Consider the following 23,944-nt stretch of genomic DNA (forward strand, 5'->3'; position numbering starts at 1 on the left):
GGAATCTCTCTTTCATACAAAATAATGGCATTGAGTCTTTTTTTACCCTTTTATTCAGTTAAAATGCCAAACAAGAAACATCAATGATTTCTCTCTAGCGTAGTGATGTGTCATAGTGATTTTAATGTCCCATCTAGCACCCTCCTCGTGTTGTGTGTGATGGGGTTGTTTAGCTAACATTTACTGAAGGACTGTCTGGAAAGCCAGTGGAAAGGCCGTAATAGCCCCGGCTCCTTAACCTCAGCCCTCCGAAGCAGAAGCTTAGCGATCATGCTCAGTCATTTCCGTTGTTCTTCATAACGGTAAACTGAGGAAGGTGGCTGCAAAGTAGAAGGCAGTTTTAAGAAGCTGAATAGAAGTGTAATCGCTTGCATTGGTGAACCTTGAGTCCTTTAACCCAAAGTTAGAAATATTTTTAAATTTTGTTTTAGAAAAGAATGATTACTTGTGAACTCCAAATAACTATAATATTAAATTTTGATAATGTGAACTTCAAGACTGATTCCTCTTTTTTGCAGTTTTTCTGGATGCAACAACTTACTAGAAAAGGTAAAAGCTATTCATATGTACCTTCATATTCACATTTATGAATATATATACATTTGCTCGTCTTTTTCTCCCTCCGATAAAGCACCCTATGGATTTCTGAATAACCTCTCTTATTTTAAGGCGATACTTCTGGTGAAATGAGTGTCTATGCTAGCTTGTTTAAGGAACATCATATCACTGGGAAACGATTGCTTCTTCTAGAAGAAGAGGATTTAAAGGACATGGGAATTGTTTCCAGAGGACACATCATCCATTTAAAGGTACTTAACCGCATATGTTGAATGTTGCAGTAGGTTATAGTATGAATATTAAGGAGTCTATATTGGTTTTCAGTAGTATTAACAACAAAAGAAGTTATAAAGCTAAATGGAGAACATGTTTGGTCTATTAAAAAAAAAAGAGTTACAGGTCCATATGGATCTAGAATCCAAAGCAACCTGAGCGTTTTATGAGGCATGAAAACGTGCTGTGGTCTTTATACTCCTCTGCAGTTTTTGGTTTTCTTGTGGGCCGGACTGCCAGTACCACTAAAGCTGTGCCTAGGAGGGCCGTTTTCCCAGCGGAAAGCTTTGGATATCTTCAGAGAGATCTTCTCCCCAAAGATTTCTCTTTAGCTGAGGGAGGAGCAGATATGAAAACAGTTATTTGAACTGAAATCTCTGAACTTCTCAACTGTCACATCTCTTGACTAACAAAACTCCGTTAGACAACTTTAAAGCCGGTTGATTGACAGCCAGGTTGCTTTGCTCTTAAAGCTTTGTTTCATGGTGTTTTAAATACCTAATGTTTGTAATGAGTTAAGAAAATCATGGTCTGGAAAACGCGACCGTGGCAGCAGTAATAGTATTAATACTGGAGCCACAGGAGAGAGTTCAGTTGCCTGGCAGCCGGCTTTGGAAAAGGATTTCTCTAAAAGCAGCATCTATAATTCTGTTGGGTCTCAATGATTTTATACCACAATTTACTAGCAAAGAGATACTTGTATCCTAATTGCTAGTCCTGCAAATTTAGCTTCATAAATTGCACAGATTTATTCCCCTTTTGCTCATCAGCCATTTTTTCCATACCACACACCATTACTGATATATTTAATTTACGTTTCCTACAGGGAAAATTATTGAAACTTAATAAAGTCAATAATGCCCAAAATGAAAGATTTCAGCTTCCTGGGTTGATTGAGCGTAAATAAAAACAACCCAAACAACCCCCCAAACATCTCTTTCTCTGATTAAGCAGATCTGATTCTGAATGCAAAATGGGGCTGATCTACCATGACAGTTTCCAGATCAGGGCTGTATTTTAAACTCTTCTCACATGCCCTAATGTATCCACAATGGAAAACAGCGCACATGGAGTTGCACTGTTTTTCCTGCTGGTATTTGCAGTATGAGATACTGAATAACTCTCCTCTGATTTTGTTGATTTTTTTTTTTTCTAGACTGCTATTGAGAAGTTAACCCACGACTACCTAAATCTGTTTCATTTTCCACCATTAATTAAGGCAAGTCTCAGTGTTTATATAAGAAGTGCTTCTCGTGTTGGTATGAATATTTTACTGTTCTCATGTCTCAACTTTCCTACCGTTTGCGGGAGGGCGAAGCAGCCATTCCTGCAGAGGGTTGTGACAGATGTAGAGGGTCAACAGCAGCGATGGGTCACATCAGAACAAGTAATAGGGTAATAAAAGTTGTTTTCAAGGAGGCTCTGAGATTTTATCGGCAGTATTAAATTAAGAGACTACTGGTTGCAATTCCTTTGCTCTCATTAATCAGAAATTACTCTTAAGAGCCATTCCTCTGAACTAGCACCACTGACTGCACCGCCAAAGAACGGCAGACCCCTGGCCCAGATGAGCCCATCATTCCTCCGTTTGTAAATGTTACAGGAGAGAAGCGTAATTTATAATGTCTGGTCACCCTTGTGTTAACCTGGTGGTTTTCTGATATCAGTAACAAGAGCCATGCAAAAGGGAGAGACTGCCTGGGAACCTTGGGGTTGCCAGAGCAGATATTTGCCTGATTTAATTTGGTGAGCTAATCAAGCAATTCTAGACCCCAAAGCCTGAAGTAGCTTTTTTAGTGGTAATTTATTGCACAGCTATAGAGTGAAATCCACTTAAAGTGAATTTACGTGCAGCGAAACTCTGTTCCCTGAAGGGGAAAATGAAAATCGGGGCTTTGCCGATGTGCTGTGCCGGCTGCCATTCTAATGGCGGTGGCTGCCACGACGCTCACAGCGGCACCGTGGTGCGCTGGAGCGGCTCAGCCGGGAGCAGAAATCACGGAGCATCTCCCAGGTACCATCCGCTGCACGTCGTAAGCCCACACAGAAGCCCTGGCCCCTCTTGCAGCCGTGTGGTCGGGGCAGGGATGGCCCCTTCCTGCTGCCTGCCCGACCTGTAGCATCTGAAAGGCAAATTCTTACTGCCCCCAAAGGCCTTGGTCCTGTCTCCCATGGGATTTCGGGAGATATGAAGTCTCACCTTGCCTTTTTTTTTGGCAGGATTCTGCGGGTGGAGCTGAAGAAAACATAGAGAAAGTAGTGAATCTCGAACTTGTTTTTGGTTATCACTTGAAGCCAGGAAATGGTCCAAAGGTAAGCTGGGAGCGCTCGATCGGTTGGTTTGGTTACCTTTATAGACACTACCCAGAGGGTCTAGTATCTTCTGGACACAAAAAGATAATTTGCTGCGAGAACCTTTGGGAGAGTGCTGACTAAATGTCAAGGTGGCACACGGCGCTGCATCAGTGATGGGGAACCGCACCCCAGAGCAGGTGAGGAAGAAAAGAGTGGCGCCGAAAGCTCTGACTGAAAGCTTTTGGGTCCTCATGATCAATTTTTCTAACCATAATTTTTGTAATTCAGACTTTTGCTTTGTTCCTTTTATCCCAATGGGTGTGAAATAACAATCTACGTATGCAGCAAAACCTATTCAAAGGGGGGTCTTTGATTCCAAGGGACAGTTGAGCAGTGACATACGCCTGATGTTAGCGGACAGACTATTACTTTTGTCTCGGCAGAAAGGTGGTGTCTCTTCGTGCAGCCGAGAGGAGTTTGGAAAATACGTGGCATGCGTGGCTGCCGGCTGGGGAGGACGGGACTCGTCCTGCTGGTGCTTGTGTTCACTCACAGGACTGGGGAAGGAGGGAGGGGTCGGTGCAGCACATTGCAGACGGCAAAACTACTGTGCGGCGGCTGGTGAAAGGCAATTACCAGCATGCCACATCCTAATCAAACTGCAGCTCCAAGCCGAGCTGGTTCAAGGATCTCTCGTTACGCCCTGTGTAACGGGAGCGTTGACGACTCCAGATGTTCCAGCAAAGCATTTCCACCAGGTTGTCTTTTCTCAAGAGTGAGGTTTGTCCCATGCTTTTTGTTTTCTTTATCCAGCCTGCCGTGGACTCTGAGTTCAAGGGTTTTAGAATTAATCATCTATGTGGAAATGGTGTGCAAAGCATTTCTGAGTTAAGAGTCAGGGGTTGTGACAGCAGGATTTGTTTCCTTTTGTGTTTGACAAATCTGCATTGTGTGTCCACCCTAAACTTGTGGGTGGCTGACTTTCATCTTGTGTTATCTGGCTGCTTTGCTTTCAGGGCATATTGTTTGCAGAAGTCTCTTGATTTCTGTACTTGGTGGTGCTTGCAGAGAAAGCATTTAGGTTTGTACTTAGTAGGAACTTGGACTCGTACTGAAATCATTTCATCAATGTGAAAAAGCTTTTTGCTTTTTGTCTGGAGATTTCCTTTTTTTTTGTTTGTGTCTTTTATCCTAAGCACTTTTTTTTCTATGAAAATCTTCTTTATCACTATGTGAATTACTGAGACTGTCTCAGTGTTCTTGAATGCACGTAGCTTATGATGCTGTACAGCTACTTTTCTTCTGTCTGCATCCTTCCTTCTCATGTGCAACTCTACAGGGAACTAAGAGTCCATGAAATAACTCGTATCTCCCTTCCATTTCCAATAGTGGTTGTGAGCCATAGCGCGAGGAGGTGGGCAATCCTCCCCAGGAAAGAGCAAGAGATGGAGCAAGTAGACCTCTTGAGTGTTGGAAAGAAATTCAGGTTGCAATAATGCCTACTAAGTTTGAGGACAAGTAGATGTTTAAGCCATGATGGCAAAATTTGCAAATGAGAGAGTGTCCCAAAGTCTATGGGAGAGAAGCTGAATTGCTACAAGGGGACAGGGCTAGCTCGATGGGGCTGCATAGCGCTGGCATAACCTTTGTAGGTCTCTGACATGCCAACTGAGAACACTTTTTTTTCGGTCCTTCCTTCCCCGTGACCTCCTAATTGGTCCTCTCTGCTCTGTGTGCTGCTGGGCCCCTTCCTAAGGAAGCCGTTCCCTCTGCAGCCACGGGCACGTGCCAGGCATGCCTGCCCTGGCATCCGCCACGCCGCAGCGCCCGTGGCCCTGGTGCCGTTCCAGGGAACGTGCTGTTTGTCACCTGAGTTTGTCCGGGCTGGGAACTTCTGTGTGAGGTCTGCTTACTAACTCATACCTGCCTTTAAAGGTGTTGCGGCTAAGCCAGTTTTAAAAACTGGACTGGAAGGAGTAGATTGACTGAGCTTTCAGGCAGGATGTTAGGGCCAGCGCGAGCACGGTGATTTGCATTAAACATAACACTAACAGAGTCTGGTGTGGTACGTACAATACAGGAAATTTGGCTAGCTTGCTTCTTTGAAAATCCCTGGACACAATCTTCTAGCTCCCCTAGAGGCTGCTTTAAGCCAACTACTGCTGCCGTCCAGATTTATTCCAAAATGAGCTGGAGGTACTGGGTAAACCAGGATGGAAGTGTTTAAACTTCTTTTAGTGTCCTGTTTTTGTAAAAGGTGCCTGTTCTTGTAAAACTGGGTCAGCAGAAACACTTGGGATCATACCTTTCCGCCATCTTTATAGCTAAAAAGCTGGCCTACATCAGTTTAAAAATAAATTTCTCAAAAGAACGTCACCCTAATCAGTCCCTATAACCGGCTGCTTAGCTAAGAAGCATTTCTCCTGTTTTAGCCGTGAGGAAAAAGAGGCGGTAAGTTTAAATCTGGGTTACGAGTTGCGAACGTGTGTTCCCCAGGGGATGAGCAGACCCTAGACCTGTGTACATCAGGGGAGGTTATTAGGCTCAGCCGGGAGCTGGTGCGGCGCCCCAGGAAGGGCTCAGTAGAGGGGAACAGTTTGTGCTGGGGGGTTTTACCCCAGGCTGGCTCTGCGCTGGTGTCCTGAGCTGAGTTCCCTTTAGTGCTGGTAGGTCATCTTCTGGTGTAGCTGCACCTGGAAGCAAGTTGGTCCATACGCTTGGAGGTGGCTCTGCCAAAGCATGGGACAGGATGGACATGTGGGACAAGTGCACGCTCCTGATCCGAACTAAAGTTGTGGTGTTGGTGCAGCCGCGGTGTGCAGCGTGACATACCGCAATGCCACAGGGCATAAAAGTGCTGGATGAGCTGGTCCAGGACCCAGAAACCGTTTGAAGGGTGCAGGTTAATTGAGATGATCTGGCTGCTCAGAGCACAGCACCGTCTCAGGTGTGAAGATGGTTCCTCGGGGCACAGATGTCCTCTCCCTGGCGCTGCCCCGAGCCCCGTTGGCACAGCCAGTGCACCTTCTCCATAAGCAGGCAGAAATTTAAGGCCATTAGGAATGGCCGTGCCTTTTCGCAAGGATCCTGATAAATATACTTCAGGATGACATTTGAATGTTTAGCCTCGTCTGTGCACTGAATGAAACATTGACTTCCCAGCACGCGACTTTACTGGCCTCAGGTTTGTTATCTAATTTAAACCGCATCTTCTAGTGGGGTTATGTTGGTTTCCACCAGCTGATGGATGCAGTCATTTCATTACAGTTTCCTTCCCTTTTTAGCTGCATCTTTGGAGGTGATGAAAGCTCAGTTGACCTTTGTGCTCTCCGAATGCATCAGGAGTGAGCGCTGCAAAGCTAACCTGGTTTTTAGAGGTTTCTTTTCCAACTCTTGTAGTTCGAGTTATGTGGTTACTTCCATTCACTTCCTTTTAATGACCTTTCTGTACACAATTCCCACTGAGCTGAAAGGTGATAGATTTAGACATTTTGTATGATTTTTTTCCCACAAATTAAAAAAAAAAAGGGGGGGGACACCAATTAACTCCAAGATACCAAAGAGGGTAAAAAAACAAACCCTGGCAATTGTGGCTTGAGCTGATTCGCAGAACTGCAGAGGGAATTTTCAATGGCTTTCTCATCCGAGGTGGCTCATTAAAATTTCCCAATCAGGGAAAGATGTCTGAGCTGTGTCGGCGCCGCACTGATGAATCATCCAACCCCTTAAGAAGGATGGTTCACGGTCTTTTTGTCTCCTGTTGATGCATTCTTTAGTTTTGGTCCTCAAAAGGGCAGATTTCACCATGCCTTTGAATGTTTTCATTTTTTACTGAGTGTGGCACAATCTGACCTATATCCAAACACAAAGCCTTGAAGTTGGCTCACCATTTTGCCTTATTTTTCCCCGTTACCTCTCCTTCCATTTGACAAGGTAAGGAGCAGACCCTCTTCAAAACCATCTGCTAACTGTGTGAACTATTTTCTAGCCTTGGATATCCAAACTGGGATATATTTTAATGCCATTATTTAAATGTGTAGTGCGAAAGTGAATATAATATTAAGGCTTCTTTAGAGAGACATTGAGACCAGCTCCTCATGTGGAGAAACACGGGCTGGCAAAACGCAGGCAGTACCAGACAAAACAGTGCTGAAATTGTTGTTGCAACTGCAATGCAGTTTCACAAGTGCTTGAGACCGTTTCTGCTGCTTCTTCCTCTCCACCCTCCCACTACATCAACACTGACGAAACCTAAACCTTTCTTTACTTTCTTAAAAATAATTCCTGGTTCAGACAGATGGGATGTAACACCACCAGTTTAATTTGCCGTGTAAGGTACTCCTCGCATTACAAATGTGGCAAAAAAGAAAGCAAGGGCCGAGGTCTAAAATTTAGAATTCCGTTTTTGTAGTTTTTCAGTTGTACGTATTCCCCCTGCTCTGTAGGTATTTAACCCACTTCAGCAAGTAAAGCTGGCAGAGGAATTGGTTTTATCTGACCCTTCCTTTGCAAGGTACTTGCAAGTCCCTTGACTTTCTAATGTGGGATTATTTAACCTTATCTCAAAACCTCATCCTTTAAAGCCTCTCTCTTTAATTACATCTCAAAGCACAATACTTTCATTACTGAAGGGTAATAGTTAATGTAAGAATGAGAGTAGCTGTGTTTGTGTGCCATTTTCCTAGATTTGCTCCTGTTCTAATAAGCAGTCAGTAAAAGAGTAAGTACTTTGTGAAGGAAAAAAATATTACGTAAGCTGTAAAATAAAACCACGGCCACCTTTAAATGTAACCAGCACTATTAAGAACTGGTTAATGGAGCCAGCTGAGGAGGTGGATCAGTGGTGGGGTATTGGAAGTTTAGTGCAGGTGATCTGAGCTCCTTGTATTTTCTTTCAAAGAGGCTTTTCTGGATCGAGTATTGGTTTTACACGAGGTGGAGCTGGTATAACTCCTTCACCTCCACTGGGATTGCTCCAGCTGTAGCGTCCATGTGTAACTGAGATCAAACTCAAGCCAACACCTTTTAAAATCCTTGTGTCAGCAGTGCTGAGCCAGGGATTCCCATCAGAAAAGATTGACTTTTCCATAATCCTGAAGAGGCGTACAGACTTTTCTGCGAGGTAATTCGCTCGCTTGACTTTGTAGACTTTTTAATCTCAAGCTTTATACCTTGGCCACTCTGAACTAACTCGCTGCCTTCCACACGTTGTCTCTCACGCGTGCAGCCTCGGTCACGGATGCGTCTGCAGGAGCACAGACAGGTTCCCGGTGGTCTCTAGGCTTGAGACGCGTCCTCTCCAGACGAAAGCCACGTCCAGCAGCACTGCCATGTCTTTCCTGAGTTCCCGTGCGCGCTTGTCCCCGCTGCCAACGTCCCGCAGAGCTGACAGCCCCCACGTGTGAGCTGTAGCCTCCACGTACCGCCCTGCCATTGGTGGGGACGTGGTGCCTGCGGGGCTCCAGCACGTTGTTCCCAGGAGCGGTCAGTGGGGAAATGCCACCAGAGGACAGGGCTGGCTCGGACAGCAGGGGAGGGCACCCGCGCGGCCCTCAGGGAAGGGACCCGTGTTTTCCACCCTTCCACCTATACAACCCCGCTGTCGCCAGCGGGCTGCTCACGTGGATGATGAGGCCTGCGACCGCAGCAGTCCCCCTTTGCTTCTGATCACACGGCAAGGGCACCTTTTGGTAAATATGACGGGAAGGCTCAGGACTGCTGTTAGCGCAGAGCTCTCCGTCTCGGCAAGCCGCTCTTCTCGGGCCACCAGCCCCCAGCACGTAGCAGCGCCTGGTATTTACCATTGCGTTCCCCTCCGTGGCGGCACAGAGCTTCACAGCGCTGGATGTTAAAGAAAGGCTATATTTTGGGTACCGCCGGGTGGTCTGCGTAGGTGTTAAAAAGGCCTCGTGGTTCTCCAGGCGAAGCTCCAGCCAGCCGGCGCCCGTTGCCTGGCGGAGGAGCAAGGGCTCCGGCTTTTGGAGGAGGCACCCAGGCAACTGATAACGTAAATATATCTTTCGCTCGCTTTGTTTCTGAACGTTTTAAGGCCATCTCTCTCGGAAGGCCTCCCCTCCGCCCCTGTTTTTTTCTGCCTGCACAGCTGAAACAAAACCGGCGGTGGAGCCACCTTCTCTCGCTGGAGCCTGGCTGGCAACAGCCTGCCCTGACCTGAGACACCAGCCATTGTTAAGGGTATAACACATTTACATATTTTGCAATAAAACATCAGTTATTTGCATTACTGTGTCAAGTTTTATTTGATTCTTTCACCTAAAAATGACTCATTTTCCTTTCTTGTATTTTAAAAACCAACTACTCTAAGCTTGTTTGAGAATAATCAAAAATTGCCCATTTAGCTAGAAGTCATTTTCTTTTCAAAAGGCAAATGTTATTTAATCTTTCAGCTGTTCATTGTGCCATCATAAATACTTTCTTTTCAGCACAGTTGTGGGGACTGAAATGAGCCCACTAATTGCCTCCCATTTCGACTGACATGTGGTGGTTTAGTGGAAAGAGAACACAGCGGGGAGAAGGAAATAGGAGGCTGAGAAAATGAGAGCTAATTATTTTCACTGCCTCATGTCAGGCTCTGTGTCAGCCTTGTTTTTACAAACTGGAAGGTTTAGCACTAAATAAAACAAACTGGCGTCATGTTTTTATATACTGGCAGTGTCATGGAAGCAGCTGCACATCTCAAAGACAATATAATGCCTGCATTCGCATGGACACCATCTGACAGCCACTGTGAGCCACTGCTAATGAGGATATCACAGTGGTGCCAAGTGAAAGGTGCTGAATTATGTATGATTCTTCATCAGTGCAGCAATAGTCCTGTACATCATTATGAGACATTGTTTTGCTGAAGAGATTAAAACATTCTTAGTTCCAGACCCTGCAACCTATACACGCTACAAGAGGTTATTAATGGAATTTTTAGGGAGAGTTTCTTGTGGATTTCTTTTTGGTTAAAAATATCTCATGGGACAAAGCCGTGGTGGGTCATGACACTATATATATAAAGAAGAGAAGCAAATTAACCATAATTGTGTTATCTTCCTTTAAATCCAGAATAATAAAATATAGTGTAGCAGGGTGATACATAATGATAAATAACCCAAGTGCTGTCACTAGATGTTCAACTCTAATGCCTTTAAAACAGCAGGTTTCAGCAGCTGAGATAGATAATAGCTAAGAATGTAAAGGAGCTTCTGGGGACCTAAATCATCAACATGCTACTACTTTTAGTACCAGCATGACCAACATTTTTTTCGTATTTGTTTCATCTTGCGTTACATCTTACTTTTCTTCTAATATCCAGTTGCCTGCTACAATGCTCTTTCCATTTTTCCTTCCATCTTAAAAAAAAAAAAAAAATGTTTATTGCAACCACTGATTTTAAAATGATTCCTGGCTTTGGGCCTCCTCAAAAAATGAGGTGTCTCCCCAGCAAGAGTTTTAAGCTGTTGTTGCAGGAGACATGTTTGTTATTTAAAGCCTGTGCCTGATCTCTTTTCATTTCCCTTTCCGTTTTTCTTGCAGTTGTTAGTGCATATGGGGTTAAAGGAGTATTGTCACCACAGTAAGCAAGAGACTTAATTTTTAGAGTGTTCTTGTTTTCTGTTTTGAAGCTGAGGAGAAGTGGCTCAAAATACACGTGTGATTTGCTTTTCCTTTCCAGAATCATTTGCAGAGGCTGCTCATTTATTGGCTTTGTCAAAGTGTTATTCAGAAACGTTTTTCACACAAAGTTTTACTGGTTGTGCCTCTCGGTTCTGAAACTAGATTTAAAAAAAACCAAAAACAAACAAAAAAAAAACCAAAAAGCTGAAATTCTTTATTTAAATCATAATCAAGCAGGTAAATATTGGGAGGTATTTTAATGCTTGAATTACAAGATGCCCAGGGAAATCTCTTTGAAGGACTTGGGTAGGTATATTTATTAACCAGACAGTTGGAACAAGCCATTTCCAAATTATTTTCCCACATACGTCTGGCACTAAATGTGGTCTCGATCCAAGAAATCTTACAGCTTCAGTTCATCAAAGAATTGACATACATGTTCTAGCAAATTTTTGCTTAGGTGGCTGAGCATCTCTCTCCATTCATTGCTAAATAAGAACCTTAAACTCGATTGGAAAACAGGGAAATAAGTCCCTTTTTGCAGCAGACAAATCTCACATTATTTACTCTGTGGCTGAACAAAATAGTTACTAAGTTTGTAAGACAAGTAGCCGTCTACTTATCTTAGATATTTCCCAAATGCCTTGATTTAAAAGTCACCTAGACACTGTCTTTTTTCCTTCCTTTTTCTTCCTTCCTTCTGTGTTTCTTTCTGTCTTTCCTCTTTTCTGTTTTTCTCCCTGCCTCTCCTCCCCTTTCTTTCCTCTATTTATTTCCCTGTCTTTCTCTCTCTCTTTCTCTTTCCCCTTTCCACCGATGATTTTACAATGACACAAAATGAAAACCTTTCCAAATAAAATGAGACACGTGTTTTTGAGTGGGCAGAGAGGGTACGTTTAGTGTGGTAATTTGCCCTTTTGGTATCCGCGTGGTGTGGCTGGAGAGGACTCCAAGGAGGGCCGAAGGTTTGGGGGCTGGATTTGAAGGACGGGAGAGAGTATTTCTTTCTCTGAAGCTGCAGTTCGGAGCCGGGGAAGGCGGTGTTTGTGCAGGGCTTGTGCATCCACAGCTGCGTGGGGCAGCCTGATTCGTTGCCACACGGAGAGGGCTCCTGCGCGCGCGGCGGATCCGGCGAGGGGCCGGGCGCTGGCAGGTGCCCACCGCCTGCCAGACCCTGGATTGACACAGCTTGTCAGCCTCGGCTTTAGAGATGGTCGTTAGATTTACGTTGTTTATTAAAACGAGCTCACGTTTGTCAGATCTGGTCTGTAGGGAGATGTGGGAGTGAACAGCACAAAATCCTGTGTCGTGAAGGCACAGGAGGCCTGGCACAAGGTGCAGCTCCAACTCATGGGTGCTTGGCACTGGTCTCACGGCAGGAGATGCGCCGAATGAACTGGAAGATAGCGTTTCATGTCAACGTTTTGTTCTTTCCTTGTCTCAGGTGTTTTTGTAAAACTTCCTAATGTCACCAAGTATCTTGTCTTGTCTTGGGTTCAATCTGCAATAGGGAATCCAGGTAGTATGAATTTAGGAAGTCCTGCAAAACAGTCTGGCAACAAGGACATCATGGGGCAGGGAGAGGAGCACGGTGTGAGAGGTGAAGAGGAGTCAAAGACAACTCACTTTGCTGTTGCCGTTCAGTTACGTAGCACATACAGTCCTCAGCCAACATCAAGGCCAGTGTGTTGCACTGTACCTACCTGGGAAGAGACAGGTGTAACCCTGGGTTGGCTGTCAACCCCAAAAAAGGAGGACAGAAAAAGGACATCCAAAGAGATACAGTCCGTGATTAGGAAATGGAGGCACAGGGCGACTTCAGCACCTTATCAGGTTGCGCAGGAAACCCATGGCAGAACTGCAAACTGAACTGGGCGCCTCCGAGCCTCCGCGCAGTGCCCTGACTGCTGGACCGTGGTTCCCATCGCTCAGACTCGCACTGGGGCGGTGCGAAAACCAACTCACACGTCCACTTTGCTCATAAAACGCGGAAGCTTTCTGTGGGGACAGATGGACACACAGGGCCAAATGCTTTCCTAAGCATAATTTGTTGTTGCGGTTCGGAAATGATTATACTCCAGTTTTCTTTTATCTTGGAATTGCCAATTCAATGCCTGATTGAAAGCTTTGAGACTTCTGAGGGCTGAGCTCCTACGTTGCATTTATGAGAGATGCACGTGCAAACACTAGCAGATAATCGCATGTGCGAACGGATACTTTTTAGGCTGCTGTACGTTTGTGTGTGCAAATAACTGCTTACGCAAGCCCTTGGCCCCAGGCGGCCATCTGTGTCCCCATTGAAAGTTTTTGCAGTTTCTGAGAAGAACTGAGCAGAAGACTGCTTCCCGCAGACACTGAGGCCGTACCTGCCCAGCCGGCAGCGTGCGGCAGACACAGACCCTCCTGAACCCCTGGCTTGTCTGGAGGAGGTCCTGTCTTTGAAGGGCAGATCCCCTCCTGCCCGCATGGAGATGGAGACGCTCTGCTTCACTGCAGCCCTGTTGTCCCTCAGGGAACTGATTTTTGGAGGAGCTCAGCGCACCAGGCAGTATCTATTCCCCAAAGAACCTGCTGGGCACACCAGCAAATGTTGCCTGGTTGGCACCATGGACAGGCAGCCTCCGGTCCCCAGCGGGAGCCTCCCTGGCCACAGGCGCAGACCCTGGTCCCAGCACTCAGCCCACGCGGGGTGTCCTGCAGAATGCTGCCAGCGCTGTCAGCCTCTTGCAGGCACACACCTGCACAAAGTGTTGGATGTTGACCCCATGTTCAGCTTACGGCATTATTTAAGGATACCTTTCATTGCTTCGCTCTATTAGACTCACGGTGATAGTTTTCTAAGCTGAACTTGCTTATAATTAATAGCACGATTGGAGGTGAGTGGGAGCTGAGGATGCTCAGTGCCTCGCTGGGCTCTCAGTATCTGAAATAATTGAGCTGTAATAACCAGCTCATCCTCTTGCCCATTATCTGAGCAACTGTCTCAACGGTGTTTCACCGGCCCTCTGTGAAGCCTGTGAGACCGGGAAGATGTCCCTGGGGCTGGCTGCCAGCACTGGCTGTGACCCCGGGTGATGGCTCCCACCGCTGTCCTGTGCCTCCGCTGCCACGCAGGTGTGCAGAGCGCCCGCGCCGCCCGCTCCAAGGGGCTGTCCGTGCAGGTGGGTGAAGCCACCATCCTCCTGGGGCCCGTCAGGGGGAATCCACACCGCTGAAGACATCCAGACCTGTCAACATGGCGACTGTCTCTCAGGGTGAACTAAGAGGAAAGCAAACAAGAGAACCCAAAGATTTTCCATTATCAACATTTTTACTGGAAAACGTGCATATCCTAAAATATGTATATGTTCCTTGTCTTTGTCATTGGGTTATTTTCCCCCCCCATATATTGAGGATTCTGTTTTGGGTTGTTTTGGCTTTCGGTTTTGTTTCATTTTGGGCTTTTTTTTTTTTATTTGTATTCTAACAATCCAGCGTTCCTTTTTTATTATTCATAGGATTGTAAATGGAAAATGTACATGGAGATGGACGGGGATGAAATTGCAATAACCTACATAAAAGATGTGACATTCAACACTAACCTACCTGATGTAGAGATTTTAAAGATGACAAAGGTATTTACAGCCTTAAAGCTTTCACGAATTCACAGATCTCAAACAAAGACATTAAAATACCACAGCGGTCGACTTTTGTGCTTGCAGAAGCTCAATCTCTTGACAGCTTTTAAATAAAATGCACATTTTAAACAGATTTGTATCATAATAGGAGTTAGGTATTTTGGTTCTCTTTTAAACTGACAATAATGTTAACAATAGAAAAATAAGAGAAGGAACTAATTTATATTTTCTTGTTTTAATTCCATGTTATATCCTGTGAATTTATTACCCCTTTTAAAGAAAAGAATGTTCAAAAAATTACTTTCCTTTTCAAGAGAAGAAAGTGATTTAAATGCTCCAGTTTGAAACTTCATGTGATTTGTCTGGGTTTTTTTTTTCTTCTCTCTTTCTTTTTTTTTTTTTTACATGGTTTTAGAACTTTTACATGGTTCTAAAACTCCCTCTTTCATGCAACGATGGTTTGCAAAGACTGAAACCCGTCAACAGACAGTACATCACTGAACATCTGCAATTCAGTGTCACTGGGCATTTTACCTTATTTCAGAACCTGCCTGTAAATATTTACCAGACAGTATTTAGACTGCTTTTACCCTAAGCAACAGAAGTTTTGTTAATGCAGAGGGCATTCTGTTTGCTGTTATTTTAATTGTTTGGTTTTATTAATATACTCCACTTGATAACAGCTAACAAAATAAATTTGTAAATGAGCAAATATACAGCTTTGTTACCAATTAGAATCATGCTCTAAATGTGCACTGATAAAAAACCCCAAACTACTGAATGCTTTTAAGGGGGAATTTTTGGGGCAAAATTTTGGGGGAACCTTTCGTTTTTTTTTCTAAGGCAAAAACTGACAATCAGATTCTCAACAGTCAGAATTTTAAGGTACATGTGAAAATATGAGTATTTGCCAAAAAGGATTCTCATATTTAATTCACACTAAAACTATTTTTATAGTTAGTGATTTCTGGAACAACAGTTGTGATTTTTTTTAATTTGCTATTATTATTATTATTATTATTATTATTATTATTATTATTATTATTATTATTATTATTATTAAATAATTTTCTGTTTAAAATGTCCAACATGGAAATTAATTTTTTCCTTTAAAAAAAGAAGCTTGAAGTTAAATGAACTAATAAACAGATACATTAACTTTTCACATAGGTCAACATTTTTATATCTGTCAGGGAATATCTCTGAGAATCTCTAGGTAATTGTTCTTGCTGGCCTCTGTGAGTCTAGCAGAAAACACCTGTACATGCACAAAAATGAAAAAGGTTTATGCCCCCATGAAAACATTCCATATTGTCTTACCTACTGTCTGTTATTTATAGAAATCTCTTCTCAGCTTCCTTTTGTAAACAAGGAAGTAAATAATTCCAAAATATATGGCTTTGTCTCATGAGATTTTAAGAAAAGCATTGATTTTAATAATATGGAAACGGATGAAAAAAGGCAAATGTTGAAAATATCTTTGGGATGTTTCAGAAACAAGTCAGGAGGTGAAGAGCACCTTATAAAACTCCCACCATGTTTTTTTCAGCCACCATTTGTAATGGAGAAATGGATTGTGGGGATAGAAGAACATCAGTCTGTAGAATGTGTTGTTACGTATGAGGTAAGCTCTAAGAAACAAATAAAAAAATTGTTTATCCAAGATAAAACCTACATGGGAGGTGTGGAAATAGCATCCTCTGGCTTTGTTATATCCTATAATCAAGCCTCAGCAGCCTGTAATTAATTGTAAAATCTAAAGTTCAGAGCAAAAGCTGAATGAGGTTTACAGACACAATGCCCTCAGACTGCTGCCTGGGACGGCTCTTTTTCCCAAGGACGAAAGCTCCTTTTGCGTGAAGTGGAATGGTCAGTGTTGTTTGCGTTACTTGAAGAGACTGTGTTTTTTACCTTTTCAGTGAAGTGCTAATTAGGAGAGCTGAGAAGCAACAGGAGAAGAAAAAATAAAAGAGAAGTCAAGAGTAAAATAAGATAAAATAAAACCCGGAAGACAATTCAATGTGGTAGAAATTAGCCTTTGCAAAAAGAGGTTGCAGTTACTTACAAAAGTGTTTTTAGAAAGACCGCTGCTGTGCATCACAAGGAGGCTCATAATTGAGATTCCAGCTCTGTCCTGAGCAAGGATTCAAGCAGCGATGGAGAGACAGGGAAATCCTGCACCTTGCTTGCCTGTCTCAGAAACGAACAACAGTAGTTCCTTTCAGCCTGAAGTTTCTCACAGGAGCCATAGGCCTTTAAGAACAAACTGAAGAGCTTGGTACTCCAGGAAAGTTTTGTGGAGGGTCCCCCTGCCAAAATACCTTCTTAGTCCTACATCTTTTAGCAGAAAGCAGTGCCCGTTTGATGCTCACTTTAATATAACTAGTAAAATACATTTTTGTGTTTGTAGAGGAAGGCCTCCAGATCTTTCCTCCACATGGTACATGAACTGAAACAGTTATTCACTACCACATTTTTAGCATAATCACAAAATACCAGCCAAAATTATCTGGAGTCTAAAAATACTTGAGAACTGGCTGAGTGGTTTTGCAAAACAGACTCTGTAGTGAAAACGCTGCTGCCGCCCAGGCACTAGTGGAAGTTCCCTCGTAGGAGAGCTTAGTGGGTTGTGTGTCGTTGTGTCCTCATGTGCATTATGTCCTCATGCGTGTTGTGTCCTTCCTGAGCAGAGCGACGTTAGAGCTCCCAAAACCACCAGGCACATCCAGGCTATCTGCTGGAGCAAAGTGAAAGCGCAGGACGAGGTCGAGACAGTACAGCTCATGATACACACCTCGCTCCCCAACTCGGAGGGGAATTCACGGAGGAGATCCGACTCAAGTAAGTCAGTACAGGCAAACTTTATTGCTGACGTGGGCAAGTCGTATACGGGGAGAACAGGAAAAAGTCAATGCCGTTATTCTGTTCCAACAACACAGCACCATCTTGCAGTGTCAGCTGGCGTTGTGGTCCCTGTGATGTCTTTGCAGATGCGTGCAGGAGCACCCTGGCACGTCTGACTTAGCTTAAAAGCTAAACTTTGGCTAGTAACATGTTCTGTATTACCATGTGATTTAAGGGGGATGTCATGGTTTAATTCCAGCCGGCAACTAGGACCACGCAGCAGGTTGCTCACCCCGCCTCTCCACCAGTAGGGTAGGGAGAAGAGGGAGAAAAGGAGGGGAAAGGAAAAAGAAACAACTTGTGGGTTGGGATGAAGACAGTTTAACAGAACGATAATGGAAAGGGGAAATAATAATGATAACGGTATAAGACTATACAAAATAAAGCAATACAACACAAGTTGCTCTCACCACCCAGTACTTGGTTGCCCAGCCCTTCCTGAGCGGTGATCACAAATCCCTGCCGCTGGCCAATCCCCATTTATATACGGAGCGTGATGTCAGTGGTATAGAATATTCCATTGGCCAGCTTGTTCTGTCTGTGCTCCCTCTCGGCTTTTATGGGAAGCTGAAAAAGTCCTTGACTAATGTAAAATATCACCTGACAACAACTAAAACAATATGCATTATCAGCATCATTGTCATGCCAACCCCAAAACACAACAGCTACTAGAAAGAAAATTAGCTCTGTCCCAGCTGAAACCAGGACAGAGGGATGACCTGTATGCTCCTACAGGAAGCACACTGGAAGCAGTCCATGGCGATTAGCTACAAATCTTTGGTCTGCAGTAGTCACTTGCAATTGCACATCAACAGCAGACACAGAGCTCAGATCCTTCTGGTCCAAAACCCCGAATGCTTCACATCTTCCAGTAGTAAGCAGCCTTAAATACAGATACTTTTTCAACCCTGTCATGGTTTCAGTTGGGATGGAGTTCATTTTCTTGCTAGCAGCTGGTGTGTGGCTATGTTTTGGATTTGGGCTGACAGCAGTGTTGGTAGCGTACTGATGTTTTTTGGTTCTTGCTAAGCAGTCAAAGCCTTTTCTGCTCCTCACGCCGCCCCGCCAGCAAGTAGGCTGGGAGCGCACAAAATGTTGGGAGGGGACACAGCCAGGACAGCTGACCCCAATTGACCAAAGGGTTATTCCATGCCATATGACATCATGCTCAGCATATAAAGGTGGGGGAAGAAGAAAGAATGAGGGGGAGATCAGAGTTATGACATTTGTCTTCCCAAGTGACCATTACACGTGGTGGAGCCCTGCTTTCCTGGAGATGGCTGAACACCTGCCTGCTGATGGGAAGCAGTGAATTAATTCCTTGTTTTGCTTTGCTTGCGTGCACAGCTTTTGCTTTACTCATTGAACTGTCTTTATCTCAACCCATGAGTTTTCTTACTTTTACTCTTGCTATTCTCTTCCCCATCCCGCCATGGGGGGGAGCGAGCGAGCCGCTGGGTGGTGCTTGCTTGCCAGAGTGTGTTAAACCATTGCAAACCCCCTCCTTGGATCGGGCTTGGGTCAACCTTTCAACCCCCTTCAGTGTAGAAGATCAGTGGGAAAGGTGTTTCTGCCTGTGGTCCAATCTTCTTCCCCTCTCTGTTGGCATATGTGTACACATCCACAGTAGACTTTCCACAAAGGCAGGTCTGCTTTTCTCCAAAGACCTGCTTGTGGAGGCTGGATTGGGAGATCAGCAAGAAAATTTGCCCTTCCCCTCCAAATCTGCCCCTCTTCACCAAGACAAGAGAGTGCTCAGCTTTGTGGAGCCAAGTGTATTGGCATAGCAATAGAATTTGGACTGAATTATAGTGCCCACACAAAGTGTGCAGGGCCTGGGTGAAGACCCTCATCCAGGGTGTCAGGAAAGGCATCTCTGGGAAAGGAGGCAATCTCACACACCTCTTCCCTTTGTCTGTTGGGAATAATGGAGTTTTCCACAGCTGTTTTGAGGATTTGGGGAGCCAGTGCTTTCAGCAGCTTTTATCCTGGCTTTCTCTCTCTGCAACCCAAACTCAGCAGGAGTGCTTTGGCCAGCTCTTACCTCCTGCTCTTGGCCACCCAGTGCACAGGCAGCTTTCTACAGATGTTGTGCTCAGATACAGGACACCTCCTGGAAGAGATGTCTGGGTGCAGATTGCACTTGCTCTGGCCAGCGCTCTTGCAGGGGGGACACACGTACCAAGGCTGTAGCCTCAGAAGCTGCACGTGGGGTGGCAAAGGGTCCCCTGTGGGTGATATGCTGTTTTGACAAGTACATGCAGTCAGCCTGGCAGACCCCACGGGTGCTCCTGATGGCCTGCTCTGCTGTGAGGAAGAGTGGAAATCTTCCACAGCACTCTTCTTCCACAGCTCAGCCTGCCCCTTTGGGCCAGCCCTGGCTCGTCATTACCTGACTGCTGAAATAGGGTTTGTTATGGCTTCTGGGGCTTGACTTGTTCAGTGAGATACATTTAATAATACAGTGGGCTCTACACTGCCGTCTTCACTTCCTAGCTGGAGTATGCCACTGACATAGTCAAAATTCAACTCAGTTGACTCTAGCACAGTTCTGCCTTTGAGCTCTGCTGTTCTTTTTGTAAAGGTGTTTGTAAAGTAAAGTAAAGAGTAAAGCTGTTTTTCTGATTGAGTTCACAGTAGGGCTGCCAAAATGTTTGGGTTGGGACAGCTGAGGGGCAGCACAGGAGCTGGAACAAGATACCAGTCAGCGGGGGGTGAACTTCTCCGATATTGTAGCACTGCTGCCAAATGTAGAAGAGCGGCCTTGTGATTCGAGAGGTGCTGGGTTTAGACTGCAGACACATCTAGAATGGGTGCTCTTATTCCTAAGCATTTGTGATCCATTTGCAACACAACTGTGTTTTGTAACCTAGAGCATGTCGGAAAAGATACGTCGTCACTGCAGATAAGCTCTGCTGATGGAGGTTATCCTGGTTTTGGGATGATGAGCCATACAGCCATACCAAAGCATGGTGTTGTATCTTCACAGGTTGGCTCTGCTGCAGTAAGCTGAGCTGCTTTCATTTTTTTGCGGTGGGAGAGCTTGTCTGTCCCTCTGGCACATGGAGGAGTTACACGAAGGCACTAATGTGTTGTCAGCACCCAAGTGAATAGGCACAGTTCAGAGGAGGTGGGTTACCAGCCAGCGTGAAAGCTGCGCCTCAGCTCTAGCAAACCTTCTGGCCTGTCTTCTTTACCAGACCACCTACCCCAGGTTTAAAACACCACCAAATCCAAGCACAAAGGTAAGGGTAATACCTGTCTAAGAGGCTAAAATAACCAGCAGTGAAGGTACTACCTCTGTGGGCTGCCGCACAGAGCATTTAATTCAGTGTACAGAGTTGGTGGCTCAGAGACCATATGAGGGAGAAGCCCCCCAGCCCATGAGAGGTGAGACGCAGCCCCACAGGGCACACTGGGAGGTCCCCGCTGGGCAGCTGGTCCCTGGGCTAGTGACTGCAGCTGGCAGTAAGGAGCAGGGGCTGAATAGCCTGAAAGCGCTGAAGGGAGCTCCTTGGTCAGGACAGCATTGGCACTGGTCCCACAAGGCCTGTGGTGGCCACCTGAGAGCTGAAAACAAACAAAGATCCAAACTCAAGTCCTGAGCCTGCTGCTTTCAGGTTTATGAGGTCGATGTTTTACATCCACACCCTTGGTAGGAGGGCACGGGGGAATGGCAGAGGAGATGGTATCTAGCAAGTACATTTCATCATGCATGTTTCTTTTGAAACTGTGGCTTTCAAGGAGGTTAAGAAGCAGAGAAGGCTATTCGCATCTGTCTGTGTGAAAGGAGGTTCATCTCTCAGTGCAGCTGGAGCTATCTGCTGTGGCGGTGTCACATTTGCACTTTGACAGGACAGAGTTTCCTTTTGACATATTTGACATTAAATTGAAGTGATTTAAATCTGTTGGGATTCAAGCAAAGTCTGGGGAAAGGAGGAATGGAAGAGACCATCCATTACGTCTTAACAGGAGCAATCCTAATGAGTACAGAGCCGCTACCCAGCTCCCACAAAACTCCCCGTGGCTGATGCGGCGTTGCAGCAAGAGGCAGATGGGCCACAGCATAGGGAGTGTTTCCCTGGAAAACCAGCAACAGGCGAGAGAGGAGCTGGGGTCCTATGCTGAAGATAATAACATTTTGGTCACATTTATGCTGGCAGGGTTATGCTTTCCTGTTGGAATTATATTAGCAATCCTTAAGGACAAATCATTCAAATCTCTCTAGAGCAAAATTATTTAAGCTGCTCCCCGTAGGTTTTTGGCCAGAGCTGTGGCCTCGAATAAGAGGAATTCCTGGTCTCTGCTCTACCCATAAAGTAGCAAACCAGGGAGCCCTCGCAGTTCAAATGGAAAGTTTACAGCTATTGTATTTGCTATAGGCTTTCATGCAAACCACAGGACTGACTTTCCAAAGTGCTTTAGTCTGATCTCTGGGAGCTACAACTTTTGTGTACGACCCTGGGGCTGTGACAGTAGGTGTGAGGGAACCGTAATACCCTGAGTCGCTCACAGTTAAGAGCTGTCTGAGCTATCCAGGCTGAAGCTCACCGGCTTTTCCACATACAGAGTTGATTTTCTGCACGAAGCCGGACAGAGCGGTGTAGCTGGGGCTTAGACTGAGCATCTGGAGCATGCAAAGTGGATTGACTTCTGAATTTGTAGTAATAATAACAACTGAAGCGGCTCTGGTTGTTGTGATGTGTAGCAGTTTGAAGAGAAAATGGAGTGAGAGGAGGGGAGTCTGGCTGCCACAGCAGGGATTTGCAGGGTCTGCACTGCCTCCGTCTCTGTGCTCGGCTGCGAACCGTGATTGTGCCAGCTGGGAGAAACGCAGGTGGAGGGCGATGCTGCAGCGGTGCTGGCATCTTGAGGTGCCCAATCCATGTCCTCTCTGGAGGTCTCCAGGCTCTCTTGCAATGAAAGCTGCGGAGAAATCTACCGAGGGTGTCAAGAACATCACAGGAAATGCTTAAAACCAAGTTGGGTTAAAAACACGGGGAGGCACTTGGAGTGGGAACCCACCTGAACAGCCAAATGGATGGTTCAGTAAGTGCCTTCTAGTCTAAGCTCCGTAATCTGCACTGGCATCAGAAATATTTGCATCACTTGCTATTTTAAAAGTTCAACATTACGCTCAACCATAACAATGAACGTACTCAAACCGAGGACTATTTGCTTCAAGGCTGGGAGGGAAAGGGTGGTTTGAGATATGCTGAGGTTCTTCCAATAGAAACCTTGGTACCTAACCTCATGCCTTTGGTAAACCAGAGAGCGTTTTTCCACCAGTTCACGGAAAGCTGACTCCTTTTCCATTTCCCTGCCAGGCATCGACAGCCAGTGGATGCAGACGCTGCGGATGCACCAAATAGCGAAAGCCATTTCTCTCCAGCACGGCCACCCCCACAGCCCAACCACTGTCACCCACTACCTGCCCTACCTCCGCAGCCAGGACTCCTACGCCGCTGCTGTGAGGAGGACACGGGGTCCCATCAGTTACCAGTTCATGTCCGTCAGCCACTCCAGAAACTCCTCTCCCCTCTCACACAGTTTGATGAGAAACCTCTCGAATCTGCACATGAACTCGAAGGGCAGCAGCACCTCCAGCACGGCCTCTGACACCCCTTCGGAGAGGGACAGGTCTGCCGGCAAAGGCCGAAATGCCTCGCACAGCGGTAACTCCCGCAGCTCCTCAGACGGGCGGCGCAGTGGGACCAGCTCCCCGGTGCCCCCCCGCCATGCGGGAAGAGACTTCAGGACTTCCTCGCCAGTGCCCCCCCCGGCCTCCCAGCACCGCAGGTACCCCCGCAGCACCCCGCAGCCCAAGGCCATCCCAGGCATGCCCCCGCAGGGCGAGAGCGAGCCCCGCAGGGGCGAAGGAGAGAACAGAGTCAGCGAGGGGGGGTGGATAAAGGTGCAGCATGCGAAGAAGCCCCACCGGCAAACCCCTGGCAAGCCGGGGAGGGAGAGGCCCAGGGGCAGCTGGAGGGGCCGGAGGACGTTCTGAGGGGGAATTATAATTATTTTCCTCCTTTATTTAACTGAACATTCAACCTAGAGAAGATACGTCTGCTCCTGTTTAGTTCTCCGCACTGAAGGTGGGACACCACCTCCCTCGCTGGCCAGCATGGCCCAGGGCCTGCCAGTGGAAGGGGAGAGCTGCCCGTCTCTCTTCCTGTCACAGTCAGCACTGAGGGATTCCATTTGATTGTCTCCCCTCCATTGGGCTGCTCGTGTCCTCAGCTGGCTGGATATCCACTGATTTGCTTAATATTTCAATAATAAAATTGGTAAGGCACAGCTGGGTGCCATGACAAAAGACTCTCTGTTTCATCCTTAGGGAAGGAGTTGTGCTGCTACGTCTTCCCGCACCTCGCTTATGCCCCCAGATGCCGAGTCTGGCTCTGAGGAGGGTCTCCTCACCCCTTGTTCAATCTGCTTATGCCAGGGCTATAGAAAGAGGTAGTATTTTTATTAGACCAGTGTATGGTGAAGAAATAGGAACACGGAGAGATTTTTCTTCAGGTCCGCTCCAGTAGCTTCACTTCTCCGCTTCCAGCTTCCATCCCCTCTCAGGAATTTCTCACCTTGCCCTTACCGCACTCCCACCTCCGCTCTTTACCAGCGGATGGCTGGTAAGGGAGTCTGGAGCACAGGTTAGTTTTTCGTCTCTC

General features: G+C 45.9%; 1 protein-coding gene across 1 annotated transcript; it reads left to right on the forward strand.

Annotated features, from left to right (window-relative positions):
• The first annotated feature begins 314 nt into the window (after positions 1–314).
• Positions 315–23,581, forward strand: LOC309671987 (mitogen-activated protein kinase kinase kinase 20-like). The gene is made up of 8 exons (XM_082483359.1): positions 315–549; positions 670–809; positions 1,988–2,050; positions 3,052–3,144; positions 14,247–14,363; positions 15,916–15,990; positions 17,057–17,207; positions 22,598–23,581. The coding sequence occupies exons 1-8, from the start codon at positions 438–440 to the stop codon at positions 23,275–23,277; spliced, it is 1,431 nt and encodes a 476-aa protein (XP_082339485.1). The 5' UTR covers positions 315–437; the 3' UTR covers positions 23,278–23,581.
• The last annotated feature ends 363 nt before the right edge of the window (positions 23,582–23,944 follow it).

This window comes from Vanellus vanellus (assembly GCF_965231255.1).
Source record: "Vanellus vanellus genome assembly, chromosome: 5".
In the NCBI taxonomy this organism is placed as follows: domain Eukaryota; kingdom Metazoa; phylum Chordata; class Aves; order Charadriiformes; family Charadriidae; genus Vanellus; species Vanellus vanellus.

Excerpts from the sequence above, each read along its gene's own strand:
- LOC309671987 (XM_082483359.1), top strand. The coding sequence starts at position 438 with ATGATTACTTGTGAACTCCAAATAACTATAATATTAAATTTTGATAAT. Across the intron at positions 550-669 it reads GCAACAACTTACTAGAAAAG|GCGATACTTCTGGTGAAATG; the intron begins GTAAAAGCTATT and ends TCTTATTTTAAG. Across the intron at positions 2,051-3,051 it reads ATTTTCCACCATTAATTAAG|GATTCTGCGGGTGGAGCTGA; the intron begins GCAAGTCTCAGT and ends TTTTTTTGGCAG.